General features: G+C 38.2%; 3 protein-coding genes across 4 annotated transcripts; all 3 read left to right on the forward strand.

Annotated features, from left to right (window-relative positions):
* Positions 1-552: 552 nt before the first annotated feature.
* Positions 553-2,024, forward strand: LOC120004947 (agmatine hydroxycinnamoyltransferase 1-like). Its single transcript, XM_038854325.1, has one exon. It carries the CDS (start codon positions 596-598, stop codon positions 1,910-1,912), a length of 1,317 nt encoding a protein of 438 aa, XP_038710253.1. The 5' UTR covers positions 553-595; the 3' UTR covers positions 1,913-2,024.
* A 964-nt stretch (positions 2,025-2,988) lies between these two features.
* On the forward strand, positions 2,989-8,819 carry LOC120004937 (dolichol kinase EVAN-like). Of its 2 annotated transcripts, none has more exons than XM_038854301.1 (14): positions 2,989-3,317; positions 3,696-3,808; positions 4,139-4,345; positions 4,522-4,626; positions 5,075-5,145; positions 5,235-5,312; positions 5,422-5,636; positions 6,053-6,242; positions 6,354-6,419; positions 7,310-7,398; positions 7,490-7,604; positions 7,744-7,795; positions 7,885-7,985; positions 8,318-8,819. In XM_038854301.1, the coding sequence occupies exons 1-14, from the start codon at positions 3,130-3,132 to the stop codon at positions 8,429-8,431; spliced, it is 1,704 nt and encodes a 567-aa protein (XP_038710229.1). In that variant the 5' UTR covers positions 2,989-3,129; the 3' UTR covers positions 8,432-8,819. The 2 variants fall into 2 exon arrangements, with proteins under 2 accessions (XP_038710229.1, XP_038710237.1); XM_038854309.1 differs by having other exon boundaries at positions 7,744-7,799; positions 8,318-8,458.
* Positions 8,820-12,354: 3,535 nt separating this feature from the next.
* Positions 12,355-13,308, forward strand: LOC120010827 (uncharacterized mitochondrial protein AtMg00810-like). Its single transcript, XM_038861713.1, has one exon. It carries the CDS (start codon positions 12,355-12,357, stop codon positions 13,306-13,308), a length of 954 nt encoding a protein of 317 aa, XP_038717641.1.
* Positions 13,309-13,686: the final 378 nt, after the last annotated feature.

Here is a 13,686-nt window from a genome sequence, read left to right on the forward strand (position 1 = left end):
AGTCATATACCATGCCATTGTCACGGTCAGATGAGATGAGGGTTCCTGCGGTAGAAATTGGAGGCGGTGAAAACACACTTAAAGACAGTGCATTGAAAACTACAGGACTGTCTGCAATTTCTATTGCAGGGTGCAGGCACGCCATTGTCACGTCCAATCTTAAATCTGGATCCAAAGAAAGTAGTGCATAACTGAGAAAGAAAGTAGTATTAAGTGAATATAGAGATGTGCAGTCGGGAGAGGAGAGAGATGTGCAAGGGAGACATGCTTTGAAAGCTTGACAGGAGAGGAGAGAGATGTGCATTAAAAGCTTGACTTGTCCTCATATGCAATATATACACGTTTTATTTGCGCGTCTCCACTGCATACATGTCTCCACTGCATTAAGCCAATTATCACTTGGTCCCAACACATAGTCACGTGGGATTGTCCTCGTGCCACCACCCAAAACTTCTTTATGACGAGATATATTTTGTAGTGTGTGGTTTCCATACATGATGATACATGTGAGTATATATGTACATGCATGGCAATCTCTCTATGAACTCCAAAAGCATTTGCATTTGCCCATTCTCACGCATAGTCAAATTCAACTATGGAGGTTAAAATTGAGAGCTCAAAGCTTATCACACCATTCTATGAAGACACTACTCCTCCCCCAACCTCAGACTACGTTCCTCTCACTTTCTTTGATACTGTCACTTTTGACACTCACATAGCATTGATTTATGCTTATCGCTCTCCAATCCCATCAAATGCAGCAATTGAACTAGGCTTAAAGAAGGTTTTAGCCAAATACAGGATTATGGCTGGTAGATTCCATCGGAATGAAAAAGGTGAACGTGTTGTTCTTCTTAATGACAAAGGATCGAGGTTTATTGAGGCATCAATTGATATCAATTTTGATCAGGTAATGCCCCTTAAAACCTCTCCAGATATACTGAGCCTGCACCCTTCCTTGGAAGGGGTGGAGGAGTTGATGCAAGTGCAACTCACAAGGTTCAATTGTGGCTCACTTGTGGTGGGCTTCTCGTGGCACCACCAAGTCGCTGATGGGTATTCCACAAGCAGGTTCTTGGTTGCTTGGGGCAGAGCCTGCAGAGGACTGGACATTGGTCCACTCCCAATTTATGATCGCTCATTTTTCACCCCTCGAAATCCCCCGATTTTCAAGTTCGCACACAAAGGAGCAGAGTATAAAATCAAGAATACTGAAGATGCGTTGGGTGGTGGAGAGGCCGAGGTCGTTGTGGCGGAGAAATTTCATTTCACATTGGATTTTCTTAACAAGTTAAGGTCAAAGGCTTCATCATCAATTGAAAGTACAAATGAATATCCTAACAAGCCTTACAGCAAATTTGTGAGCTTGCTAGCTCATCTATGGAGAGCCATAACAAGGGCTCGTGGACTCACCGGGGTCCAAGAGACCAGCGTGAGGATTGCAGTTAATGGTCGCAGTCGATTGAAGCCGAGAGTGCCCGATGAGTACTATGGGAATGTAGTACTATGGGCATTGCCAACTGCCAGAGCTCAGGACCTTTTGAAGCAACCATTGCAGTATGCTGCCAAGATTGTTCATGATGCCATTGTGAATTTAAACGATGACTACTTTCGATCATTCATCGACTTCTCCAAGTGCAACGAAGGAAACAAAGACATTGTGGCGAGCGCAGACGTGAGCGTACATGTATTGTCCCCAAATATGGAGGTTAATAGCTGGATGAACTTCCCATTTTATGAGCTGGATTTTGGAGAAGGGAAGCCTTTTTCATTCATGCCTACTTATTTACCAGTAGAAGGGGTGATGTTTGTTTGGCCTTCATTTTTGGATGATGGAAGCATGGATGCTGTCATACCTCTCTTCCAGACCAACTTGGATTCCTTCAAAAAGATTTGCTATTCCATGGACTAATTCATGCTTTCTCTAAGCCATTTCCACATGTAACATGTACTCTCTTTTTTGTTCACTGGGACTGTAATTTCGTTCATTATGACTTTTTCTGATTTTTCTTACCTCCTTTTGTTTTTGCCCTCTTTCAATCGGATGAAATGAATTTTAGTTCAGAACTCAGGTTGGAACCATTCCTCCTATATAGGGAACATATATATATACACACGCGCACACCATCATATATGAGAATCATAAGACAAAGTCATCAACATAAACATTTGTCCAGAACAAAATAATGTTGAATCTAGATAACAGTTTGTTGAAACTTGAAAGTTTGAGGGAGGAGTTGAAACTGCTTCATTCCAACTCCATCTACTCCTCCCCCTTGACCTCTTATAGTTATCCCTCCTCGTCCTATGGAACATATACCATCAATTAAGCTAGAGAGAGTGTTATTTGGAGTGTTGAAATGAAGAATGAGTGTTCTTTGTAGTGCTTGAAATGAAGCTCCACAAATGGAGGTTAGAAAAATTTTGACTGTTCAAAATTTAGAGGAAGTTTATAGCTGCTCCACATCTTTTGAGAGAAAAGTTGTCGGGACCCACACAACCAATAGGAGGAAGAGAGATGATGGAGGGAAAGAGAGAGATGATGGGGAAAAAAGTATGAAGTCTTGACTCAAGTGTATTTACTGTGGGTATATATATTGGAATGTAACACTTATTAATGGATAATTGCACGATAATTGAGATGTTTGGAGTGTGCGTATAAATGTGCCTTGTCCATGTGGATGCTCTTGGGAAACTTTTTTTTTATGGGTTTTTATGTTTTAAACTTGGAACACAATTAAGCCTGTAGTCTAATGAGGTCCAAAGTCATGGGCTGAACTCTGGAACACTAATACAACTGAACATTTGGTAACCACAAGTACTAGTACTAGTAACCACTCCAGTAGAAGTGTAGAACCAAAGAGCCCGTAGCCTTTTGAATGCTTGGAGGCCAGGCAACAAATAATTAGGCCGAAAAGTAAGGCCCACGGCTGGTATAAAGTCAGGCCCACAAGCAGATAAGAATTAAGAAGAAAGCAATTGACCACCTAATTTCCTTCCAGTGTACGGATTCCACCACTACCTCCCATCTTTCTTGGTCTTTCCCGCGTCAATAAGGAAACAGTTCTTCCTTCTTCGAAGAATCGTTGAATTTTCGTCCCTGATTTTGGACGGCAATAGTGCGAGGCCATGGCTTTCTCATCGTCGGTATTGAACGGCGAGAGGGCCGTGGTTGTCATATTCATCGGTCGCGTTTTGTACTCTCTCCCTCTCTCTTTCCTCGCCCATGGCCTAATGCTCTCCGTTCTCGCCGCCTTCGCCCTCTACGTTGAGGTCCGTGCCGATACTTCCAACTCCCTCTCCATTTTTAGGACCAGGTCTGAATTATTGTTTCTTCTCTCTATTTTCATTCTGTTTTAAATTAACATTTCGTTTAAATTTGTTCTTAATTCTCGGTTAGGGTTTTCCTTTTAATGTTGTCGAGGTTTTGGTTGTGGAGTCAAATTGATGTTTGATCTGGAATGGATTTGAGAAAATACACCGATTTTGTGTTTTAATTGGTTTCTTTCGGTGAAGCCGTTGAGGAGGAACGCAAGATACGCTTGCAATTGGAAATTTCGATTAATTGAGTTGTAGTATCGAGCTACTTTGAGTTTGTGTTGTTCCTTTTCTCCCGTCCTTTTCTGTAGAACTGTGTTGCAGTTTTCAGATAGAAATTTTAGCCTAAGCCTGGCATCTTTTCTCAAAAATTTCAGGCCAGGTGTTTCATCAGGGATTCTGCTGGGATCAACCACAGTACCCACTGTTATGCTGTCGAAGTTGATCCAGCTGTCAAGAGCGTTCGCATTACATCAGGTTGAATTTGGAGGTACAACTTCTAGCTTGCATCAATTAGTATTGAGTTTAATAGTTTGTGTAGGCTACACTCACACCCCTAGACTGAAACATTAAGGATACTAGTTGAAATGAGGGAACCACTATCAAGGATACAAAAAAAAATAAAAGATACTCCTCAACCAAAATAATTCATAAATTTTAATAGCCAATTTATGCATTTTCATCTGTGTTTGTTATAGGAATAGCTTTTGAGAAAGTATATTGCGATTTTTATTCATCTTTAACCATCTTGTTACTGTGCTTCCATGGATTACAATATCATGTATGTCTGCTCATACTCGTTTGTTTTTCTTTGGCACAGAACTCTATTATACGACAATTCAGTACTGGGCTACATCTGCTAGCTGCTTTAGTGTGCTTGTCTTTCTCTGCTTATTCATACTGAGGTCACCAAAAACTACACATGCCCCTTGTCCATGCAGTGTGAGGGATGCAAAGTTCAGCTCAAAGTGGATTGCTTTATGTGCTGCAGCATGCTGCATGTCTTTTGCATTATTGTTGATTGGTGGTATGTCAGGAACCCTGCATCTCTTGTGACTTCCTTTTGAGCTAGTCTTGTGGATTTCTGGATCAATGTTCTTTCTATAATAGTTTCAGTCGCCTTTTTTCTATTGTATTTGTGACTGTTGTATTTCAGTCAACAAATTGCAAAATGAAGAGCGCTAACCAATTATTCTCTCACAGGTTTGTCTGCATCACTTAAGTTCCTATGGGTGCTCTGTCATGGATTGGCAGCAATAGAGCTAGTTCGGCATTTTCTTACAACTTTTCCATCATGTGTTTCCATTGGTATGAAAATTCTCTTCGTAGGTACATATTGAGTGAAAAATTCCTGGTAGGAATCCACTGCTTGTGTGGGTAATTGGTTATGCAAAAGGAGTCGTTGCATTCAGAACGCCTCACTATTTAGTTGAGGCTGGTATGAATCCTCTATATTAGGTATAAGTGAAATTGATTTCTTTTATCTTTTCTTCTTTTAGAGGATGATGTCTTTATACTCCTTAAACGGCTAATTTCAATTGGTTTTAGAAATTTTATACTAGTTTGGTGTTTGGATAAGGTTCTAGCTATTTTATTATCCTCGTTACTCAACCTCGATTGTTTGAAGAGGGATCGGTAGTTGCAATGACTTCCTATGCGACTTTTTCTTTTCGAGTTCATATTCTTTATGATTGTGCAACTTATTGACATTCTATGTTCTTTCCCCAGTAAATAACGGCGCTCATTTTCTGTTTAGGGGAAGCACTTTTGGTGACTATGGGTCTTGTTCTCTATTTTGGTGACATGTTGACTTGTACTGCTGCAAAGGCTAGTTATTTTCTTCGCTAAAAAGTTTGTCTTCTTTCTGGGTAAGATAGCAAAGTAGAACTTACATGTGGGGAACACGTTGTTTGCAGCTTTTTGGATACCTGCCTTTGTCGATGGTTCCTGTACAGCATGCAATGAAGAGAACTGAGATTGGTATTATTAATCAGGTCTGAATTTAAGTAAGGAACTCATCTGGAAAAAAAAAATGTCTTTTCAAGTGGTGAGCTGATTTGGAATGATGCAACTAAACAGTAAAGTTTTTTTTTTGCCATGTAGGGGTTTCTGCTTGCACTGCTCCTCTTTCCAATTGTATTTAAGTATCTTCTTTGCGTAAGGGAATGTTATTTAAGCTCAGCAAACTCTGAAGCCAGAAGGGATGACGAAATTGCAAAATCTCTTATATTCTTCGTCTCTCTTGGATGTATGTTGATTATGATCGCACCATCTTGGATGCAATTCGTTGAAGACTTTCACTTGCATCCTTTACTATGGTATCCTTTTTCTTTAACGTCTCTTAGATAAGAAACTTCTAAGTCCTTAGTGGTGTTATTTCCATAATTTTATAATCTAATCCTATTTTGAGCTAATAAGCTTTTCATCAACTGCTTTTAATTGGCTTCAGAATCAATGGGGAGGTCGTAAATTTATAGCGATTCCAGTGACTAAAAAAAATAGGAGCAATGTCATAATATTGAATAGAGGAGTAAATAGTAATTATGTATAGAATACAAGTCTTGCCGCTATGGTACAAACTATATGGATTGTTAACAGCACTGTCCTATGTGGGTTGCAAGTGTTTTGTGCTTCTGTCCTTGCTGGAACAGGGCTAATAATGTTAGACTTAAAGCTTTATCTATATGTGATACTGATTTTCTGATTATCATTTTATGTCTTGCATCTTTAACAGGGTGATATCATTTGTCTTTTCGGAACCGTTTAAAAGGCTATCATTGTGTGTCTACTGGGTATGTGTAATATATGTCTCTGTGTTGAGGTTCTACAACATATCCAAGAATAGTAAGATTGAGAGGATTCTTCTGCGGAAATATTACCATCTGATGGCAGTTTCAATGTTTCTTCCTGCTCTAATCTTTCAGGTGATGTAGAAATAGCAAAGGATAGATTGTCATCGGGGTTAAATTTTGTATCTATGCCCCTTTCGCAAGCAGTTTCTTTAGATGTTCTGCTGACTCTTAATGGTTTTCCAGCCAGAGTTCCTTGATCTTGCATTTGGTGCAGCATTGGCAGTTTTCTTGGGATTAGAAATTATTCGGGTATGTTGATCGAACTTGTATGTTCTATTGAAATTTAGATTTGTGTTTTTGTTGTCCTCAAAGCGAAATTTCACAAGAAAGGAATATTGCAGAAATATTGATCTATAGAATTTTTATTTGACAAGAATTCCTCAATTCCCTTTATTGAAACTTATGAAATGCTAATGGGTTTGTGGGAACTTCAATGTAAAGAAAATTGTGTTATAAGATATTTTAGATTCCCTTTTGTAGTTGGTTTAATTTTACTTAGGGTGGAACTCCTTCACTGCCCTTTATCAAACAATTTTACCATTCAAGAAGTAGTAATTGGAAATGTGTCCACTCACATCAGGGAATGAAGACATTTATCTGAAAATAAAAAACTTTTTTGAAGAACATGTTTGCATGCATAGTATGGTACTGCAGATTGCTCTGTAGAAGTTCTGGGGTGAGATGAGGAGGCAGCGACATAAGAGTGTGAACATAGAAGCTTCAGGTGTGGTACTGTAGGCCATTTTAGTTTTTTGTTGGTATTAGAAATATTTAAATAAATTTCCATTACAAAAGAGAATCCATAAAGCTTCTGTTGGTAGGAAAAACAAATTACTTGATTTTGTAATCAAAACCTTTAATCATCATGAGAGAACATGAATGAATTTGCTTGAGCCACATCCTGAAACGATTTAATTCAGAAATTGTTCATAACTGATGAGTCTGGGCATTGGAAGTTTGTTATTTATTGAAACATGCACAATATTATGAGACATTGTGTGTTTTCAGTCCTCAAAGTTTTGATCCGGTAGATTTGGAATGCCAATGTATGTGACTTATGAGCAGATTATCTGTACTGAAACTGTAGTAACTTTTTCTCCCTAAGCCTTTTTGCATACCACTGCTTTTGTCTTTTGTAGGTATGGAGAATTTGGCCTTTTGGAAAACTTGTACATGAATTTATGAACGCTTTCACGGACCATCGTGACTCTGATCTCCTTGTTATCAGGCATGAATTATCTACCTGCTGCTTGCATATAAAAGGTGTTTGAAGCAAATGTAATTCACTATCTTTTGGCATCTTACTTTATTTTTTATAGCCATTTTTCTCTCCTGTTGGGATGTGCACTTCCCATTTGGATGTCTGTTGGGTATAATGATCGACCGCTTGCACCTTTTGCTGGAATTTTGAGCCTTGGAATTGGAGATACAATGGTGAGTGAAGTTGTTGGCTAAATATCTTTGATATGATTAGAGACCTATGCTTGTTCTGATAGTTGCCCTTCTCTACGACTGTCATTATGCTATTATTTCTTTTTTGTTTAAAATAGTTGCGTTTTGCTTTTATGTTTAGGCATCAGTAGTCGGTTACAAGTATGGTGTCCTTAGGTGGAGCAAAACTGGAAGTAAGTATTCCCATATTATTCTAATGTTTATGTTACCTTTTAATTTTGTAATTTGTGAAGTCACTAACATTAACTTCTCCACTCGCTAGAAAAAACCATCGAAGGGACTGCGGCTGGCATAACCTCTGTCCTAGCTGCTTGCTCCGTTTTGCTTCCACTTCTAGCATCCACTGGATACATTCTTAGCCAGGTCTCTATCTCTCTCTTTTCTCTCCCTTCCTCCCTCCCTCCCTTGCACACACATGCATGCCCATACACCTGAACACACCTACAGTCGGTCCCACCTGCAATCGCACACTTAACTACCGCCACTAATCTCCCAGATGACTTAGATAGATACTCTTACCTGGAAGAATCTTGTTTTTTACTCAATTCAACTTCATGCATTCCCTGATCTTTCGAATTGTATGATGGACATACATTGTAGGAGCCTTCTTTTCTTTTCTTTTTTTATTTTTTTTTTCTGATTAAGTTATGGGTTGGTTTATTAATTTGTTTTTCCGGATATTGACTTATATGCAGCATTGGTTCTCTCTCTTGTTTGCTGTGACTGTGAGTGGTTTGTTGGAGGCCTACACGGCACAGCTTGATAATGCTTTCATACCTCTCATTTTCTATAGCCTTCTTTGTTTGTAAATGCGTCTTCAACCTGCATAGCTAAAATGTTAGAATAGGCAACAATGAAATCCTTCGAGTAGAAATGCCTTAACAATTTGCTTCATTTCTTAGGGAATACGAAGAGCCTGTGTAATATACAAAAGATTTTTGTTAGGGATACAATAGCATGTTATATGGTATAGCTCCATTGGCTTAGGTTAGGCTTAGGACTATTTATGTTTCAGTAATTTAGTATTTGCTTTGTTTAGGTTTCATGAAAAGAGGTTTAGTATACAAAGCATACGCACGGGACAGAGCTTCACTTGAGATACTCTTTTGACAGTATTTAGATATAAACGAGAAGTTGAAACATGAAAGATTTTTTGGTTATATCTTGCTGTCAAAGTTACTCCATCTTTTGATTGCCGGTGATGTTTGGAATTTGATAAATTAGATGCAGAATTACATTGCATAGGCAACTGTAACACAAGCGTAATTGCCATTTCTATTTTAGTTATCTCTCAGTATATTTTCGCTGTCTTCTTTTACAGTTTTACCAGCTTCATGATTGCTGGAATTTAGGAAGTGCTAACTCAGCAGTAACCCAAACAAAAGATTGGAAAAAAAAAAAAAAAAAAGAGAAACACAGAGGAGTACAATAATCAGAGTTGGATAGCCTTAACGAAAGGCAACAAATAAAAACTATAACAAGAACGATACTACTTCATCTGAGCTGTGCATTTCTGCATTGTTATTAATAGCTGCATCAGCTAGCTATCCCCTAGCGGAACTCGACTCCGACGAGTTAGAAAGGAGGTATGGAGCCTGTAGCGGCCAAAATCTGCAAAGGCCCAAATGACTCCCGAATATGGGCCAAAGCCCAACAACCAGCTAGATACGGACCCATTCAACAATCAAAATTCAAAACCACAACCTATCAAGTTTCCGGCCCACAAGTCATAGAATCACAAACAACAAGTCGCACTTCATCCCGAAACCCACAATGGAAGTCGCGTCTGGCATTTGATCTTTGCTGCTCGCAGGACATCATTTCCTAACATGATTTAACCGACACATAAAATATATGGCGCCAAGACGACTCACATAGGAATATAATCAAACGGTTCATACATCCTTTCGTTGACCCAAAAGGTGATGTGTACACAAGTTTGATCTCTCGATTATATAATGTCAGTCGATTCAAGTATGCTTGATAAGATAGTTCCTTTTTCACGAATCGTCCATGGCGCGTAATCTTATTCCTCTTTGTTGTCTCTAACTCTCTGGTGTTTTACCCTAACCAGACTTTGCTTTTGGACTCTTCTATTGTGTTCTATATTGGGCTCTTGTTTTCATTGGACTTGTAACTCATAAAGGCCTTGTTAATAGGCCCTTTTCTTTATTGGTTTAGGTTGATATGAAACACACCGTTTCATATAGTTTGTTTATTCTACAACTGTCACATCACAGTGACCGTTGTTCACTTTCTTTATAGTCTGTACTCTCACAATTTGTATTGACACTTTTTGAATATTGAAAACCAACGTTTCTATTTTCTCTCTGTTCTTCGACTGTTCTTCTTCTACCTCCTCTTCTACTGACTTCTCATCTCCTTCCTCATGACATAACCTACAAACAAAACACAGCTTTATATTATTTTTATGGTATCGGAGCATTAATTGATCCTCAAGGAGTTCCAGAAATTCAAGAAAATGCAACAAATGTTAGTGCAGCTCTTGCGGAGACTGTTAACTACACGAGAAGTGTGTCTACACTTCCCCCAAGTGGTGTTACTACACCGCATTTTTCAAATAATGGATCACTGTTGGGGCAACATCCAACTTCCATGGCTTATTATGGCTCTTCAAAACAGAGGGCTTGTTCTGTAACTATTGCAAGAAAGAGAATCATACAATTGATAAATGCTACAAACTTCATGGAGGCCCCAATCAGCCAAACAAAAGACCAAGGCAGCATCAAAACAAATCTTATTCTGGAAATACTTATGCAGCCAATCAGGTGGGGAGTAGCATTCAAAAGGAAACAGATGAAGAAACTGCAGTTGATCTAACAGACAACCAGTGCAATCAAATCATTGCTTTTCTTAAAGCTAAGGTCCATTATCCTGGAAACACAACTGCAAAACAACAGAATACTGGCACTGTTGCATCAGTGACAGGTAACAATTTTTTGAAATTTAATTCTACCAAGTGGGTCATTGACAGTGGAGCCACTGATCACGTCATATGCCATGCATCATATTTTCATACATCACATCCAGTGGCCAATTCATTTGTTTATTTGCCAAATGGTGAAAAACATATCATATCACACATGGGCACTGTCAAAATTACGAAAAACATCTCTCTGGTGGATGTTTTGTGTGTTCCCTCATTCTCTTTTAACTTAATTTCAGTAGGAAAATTAACCAAACATAATAAGCATGCTGTGATTTTCACAAACAATAGGTGTGAATTGCAGGAACTAGGCACTATGAAGAAGATTGGGATGGGAATGAGGTCTAGAGGACTATACCTGTTCAATCAAGATTCAAGGAAGAGTGTAGACAATTTAAGACTAGTGAATTATGTATCAGATTCTAAGTTGTGGCATAATAGACTAGGTCACCCTTCTAAAGGTGTTTCAAGGCTTTTACCTGATTTATTTTGTGATGATATAACAGATTGTGTATCATGCCAACTAGGCAAAATGAAAAGAAAGCCTTTTTGTACTAGCACAAGTGTTTCTAATGAAGCTTTTGATCTTATTCACATGGATATATGGGGACCTAGCTCTACTACTTCTATTGATGGTTTTAAATACTTCCTCACCATTGTAGATGATTTTTCAAGGATGACATGGATCTATTTCATGCATTCTAAGGATCAAACAAGGACATATATAAAGGCATTCATTAATTATGTCAAAACTCAATTTAATAAAACTGTCAAAGTGGTGAGAACAGACAATGGTAAGGAGTTCCTAGATGAAGAATACTATATTTCTAATGGTATCCTTCATCAAAAATCATGTCCATACACACCACAACAAAATGGGGTGGTGGAAAGAAAGCATCAACATCTTTTGAATGTTGCTAGAACTCTAAGAATCCAAAGTGGATTGACTAAAAATTTTTGGTCATACTGTCTCCAAACAGCTGTGTACTTAATTAATAGGCTGCCAACTAGGGTTCTAGACAAACACACTCCTTATCAAATCTTATATGGAAAACCAGCAGATTACAGTGATTTAAAAGTGTTTGGGTGTTTTTGTTTAGCTAAAAATAACAAACCTAGCTCTAAGTTAGAGCCTAGAGCTGTTCCAACAATTTTCTTAGGATATCCTAATGGGGTTAAAGGGTACAGACTACTCAATTTGCAAACACATGAAATATTTACATCAAGAGATGTAAATTTTAAGGAATCTGAATTTCCATTCAGAACAAATCCTCTTGCTGCACAGTCTGGGATAGAACAAAATATTGTTCAATCCAATGCTGATGAAATAACACATCCTGTGACTGAACATATTAATGTTCAGCACAATATTCCTAATTCATCTACTCACAATGATTCAATAAATCATACAGGAAGAGTCAAGAAAAGACCTGCATACTTCAGTGATTATGTTTGTGATGTCGCTTGTGCATCTGAGCCTGCTCATACACATTCTGCATCTGCATTGAATTCTGAATCTCAATTTACAGCATCTTTTATGAATATGAATCAACATGATTCTTCTCATCTCCATTTCTTATCTGCCATAGTTAAACAACAAGAACCATATAAGTATGTAAACTAAATAAGTCTATTTATGGCCTAAAGCAGGCTTCTAGACAATGGAATCTAAAATGCAAAGAGGCTTTGCTCAATTTTGGTTTCAAACAAAGCAAATCAGATTATTCTTTATTTCATTATAACAAGAAAGGCAACAAAATAATTCTCTTACTCTATGTAGATGATATGGCCATTGGGGGAAACAATTTAGATCTAATTCAAGACTTTAAAACATATATATCCTCTTGCTTCAAAATTAAGGACTTAGGTCCTCTGAAATATTTTCTGGGTCTTGAAACACATAATACCCCAGTAGGCTTTTATATCTCTCAAAGAAAATACTCCTTAGATTTATTAATAGACACAGGTTTAGTGGGTTCTAAACCTATTAAATCTCCTATTGACACTAATTCTAAACTCACAGCTTATCAAGGGAACATTTTAAGTGATCCTCTAACTTACAGAAGACTCATTGGAAGGTTAATGTACCTCACCATTACTAGACCTGATATCACCTACTCTGTTAATACTCTTAGTCGTTTTATGCAAAAGCCCACAGATGTGCATCTTATTGCTGCTCACAGAATTTTAAAATACATTAAAGGGACATTAGGCCAAGGTCTATATTATTCTGCCACTAACAACCTGCAGGTAGAAGCCTTTTGTGACTCAGATTGGGCATCTTGTATGGACACAAGACGTTCTGTTACAGGTTTCTGCATCAAAATCGGAGACTCACTAGTTTCATGGAAATCCAAGAAACAGAAGACTGTTTCTAGGTCTTCATCAGAAGCTGAATACAGAGCAATGGCTTCTGCTACCAGTGAACTTGCTTGGATGCAGAATCTTTTTCATGAATTGCAGATCAAGCTCAAACAACCTATGAGATTGTTTTGTGACAACCAGGCAGCTATTCATATAGCAACAAACCCAGTTTTTCATGAGAGGACCAAGCATATTGAGCTTGATCTTCATTACACACGAGAGAAGGTAGAACAAGGCATGATCAAATTAGCTCACCTCAAATCGGAAGATCAACCAGGAGATCTTCTCACAAAGCCTTTGTCTGTTCACCGCATCCAACATCTTCTTCACAAGCTGAACATCGTCTCCAACTATGCTCAGCTTGCAGGGGGGTGATAAGATAGTTCCTTTTTCACGAATCGTCCATGGCGCGTAATCTTATTCCTCTTTGTTGTCTCTAACTCTCTGGTGTTTTACCCTAACCAGACTTTGCTTTTGGACTCTTCTATTGTGTTCTATATTGGGCTCTTGTTTTCATTGGACTTGTAACTCATAAAGGCCTTGTTAATAGGCCCTTTTCTTTATTGGTTTAGGTTGATATGAAACACACCGTTTCATATAGTTTGTTTATTCTACAACTGTCACATCACAGTGACCGTTGTTCACTTTCTTTATAGTCTGTACTCTCACAATTTGTATTGACACTTTTTGAATATTGAAAACCAACGTTTCTATTTTCTCTCTGTTCTTCGACTGTTCTTCTTCTACCTCCTC

This window comes from Tripterygium wilfordii, chromosome 2 (genome assembly GCF_013401445.1).
Source record: "Tripterygium wilfordii isolate XIE 37 chromosome 2, ASM1340144v1, whole genome shotgun sequence".
In the NCBI taxonomy this organism is placed as follows: domain Eukaryota; kingdom Viridiplantae; phylum Streptophyta; class Magnoliopsida; order Celastrales; family Celastraceae; genus Tripterygium; species Tripterygium wilfordii.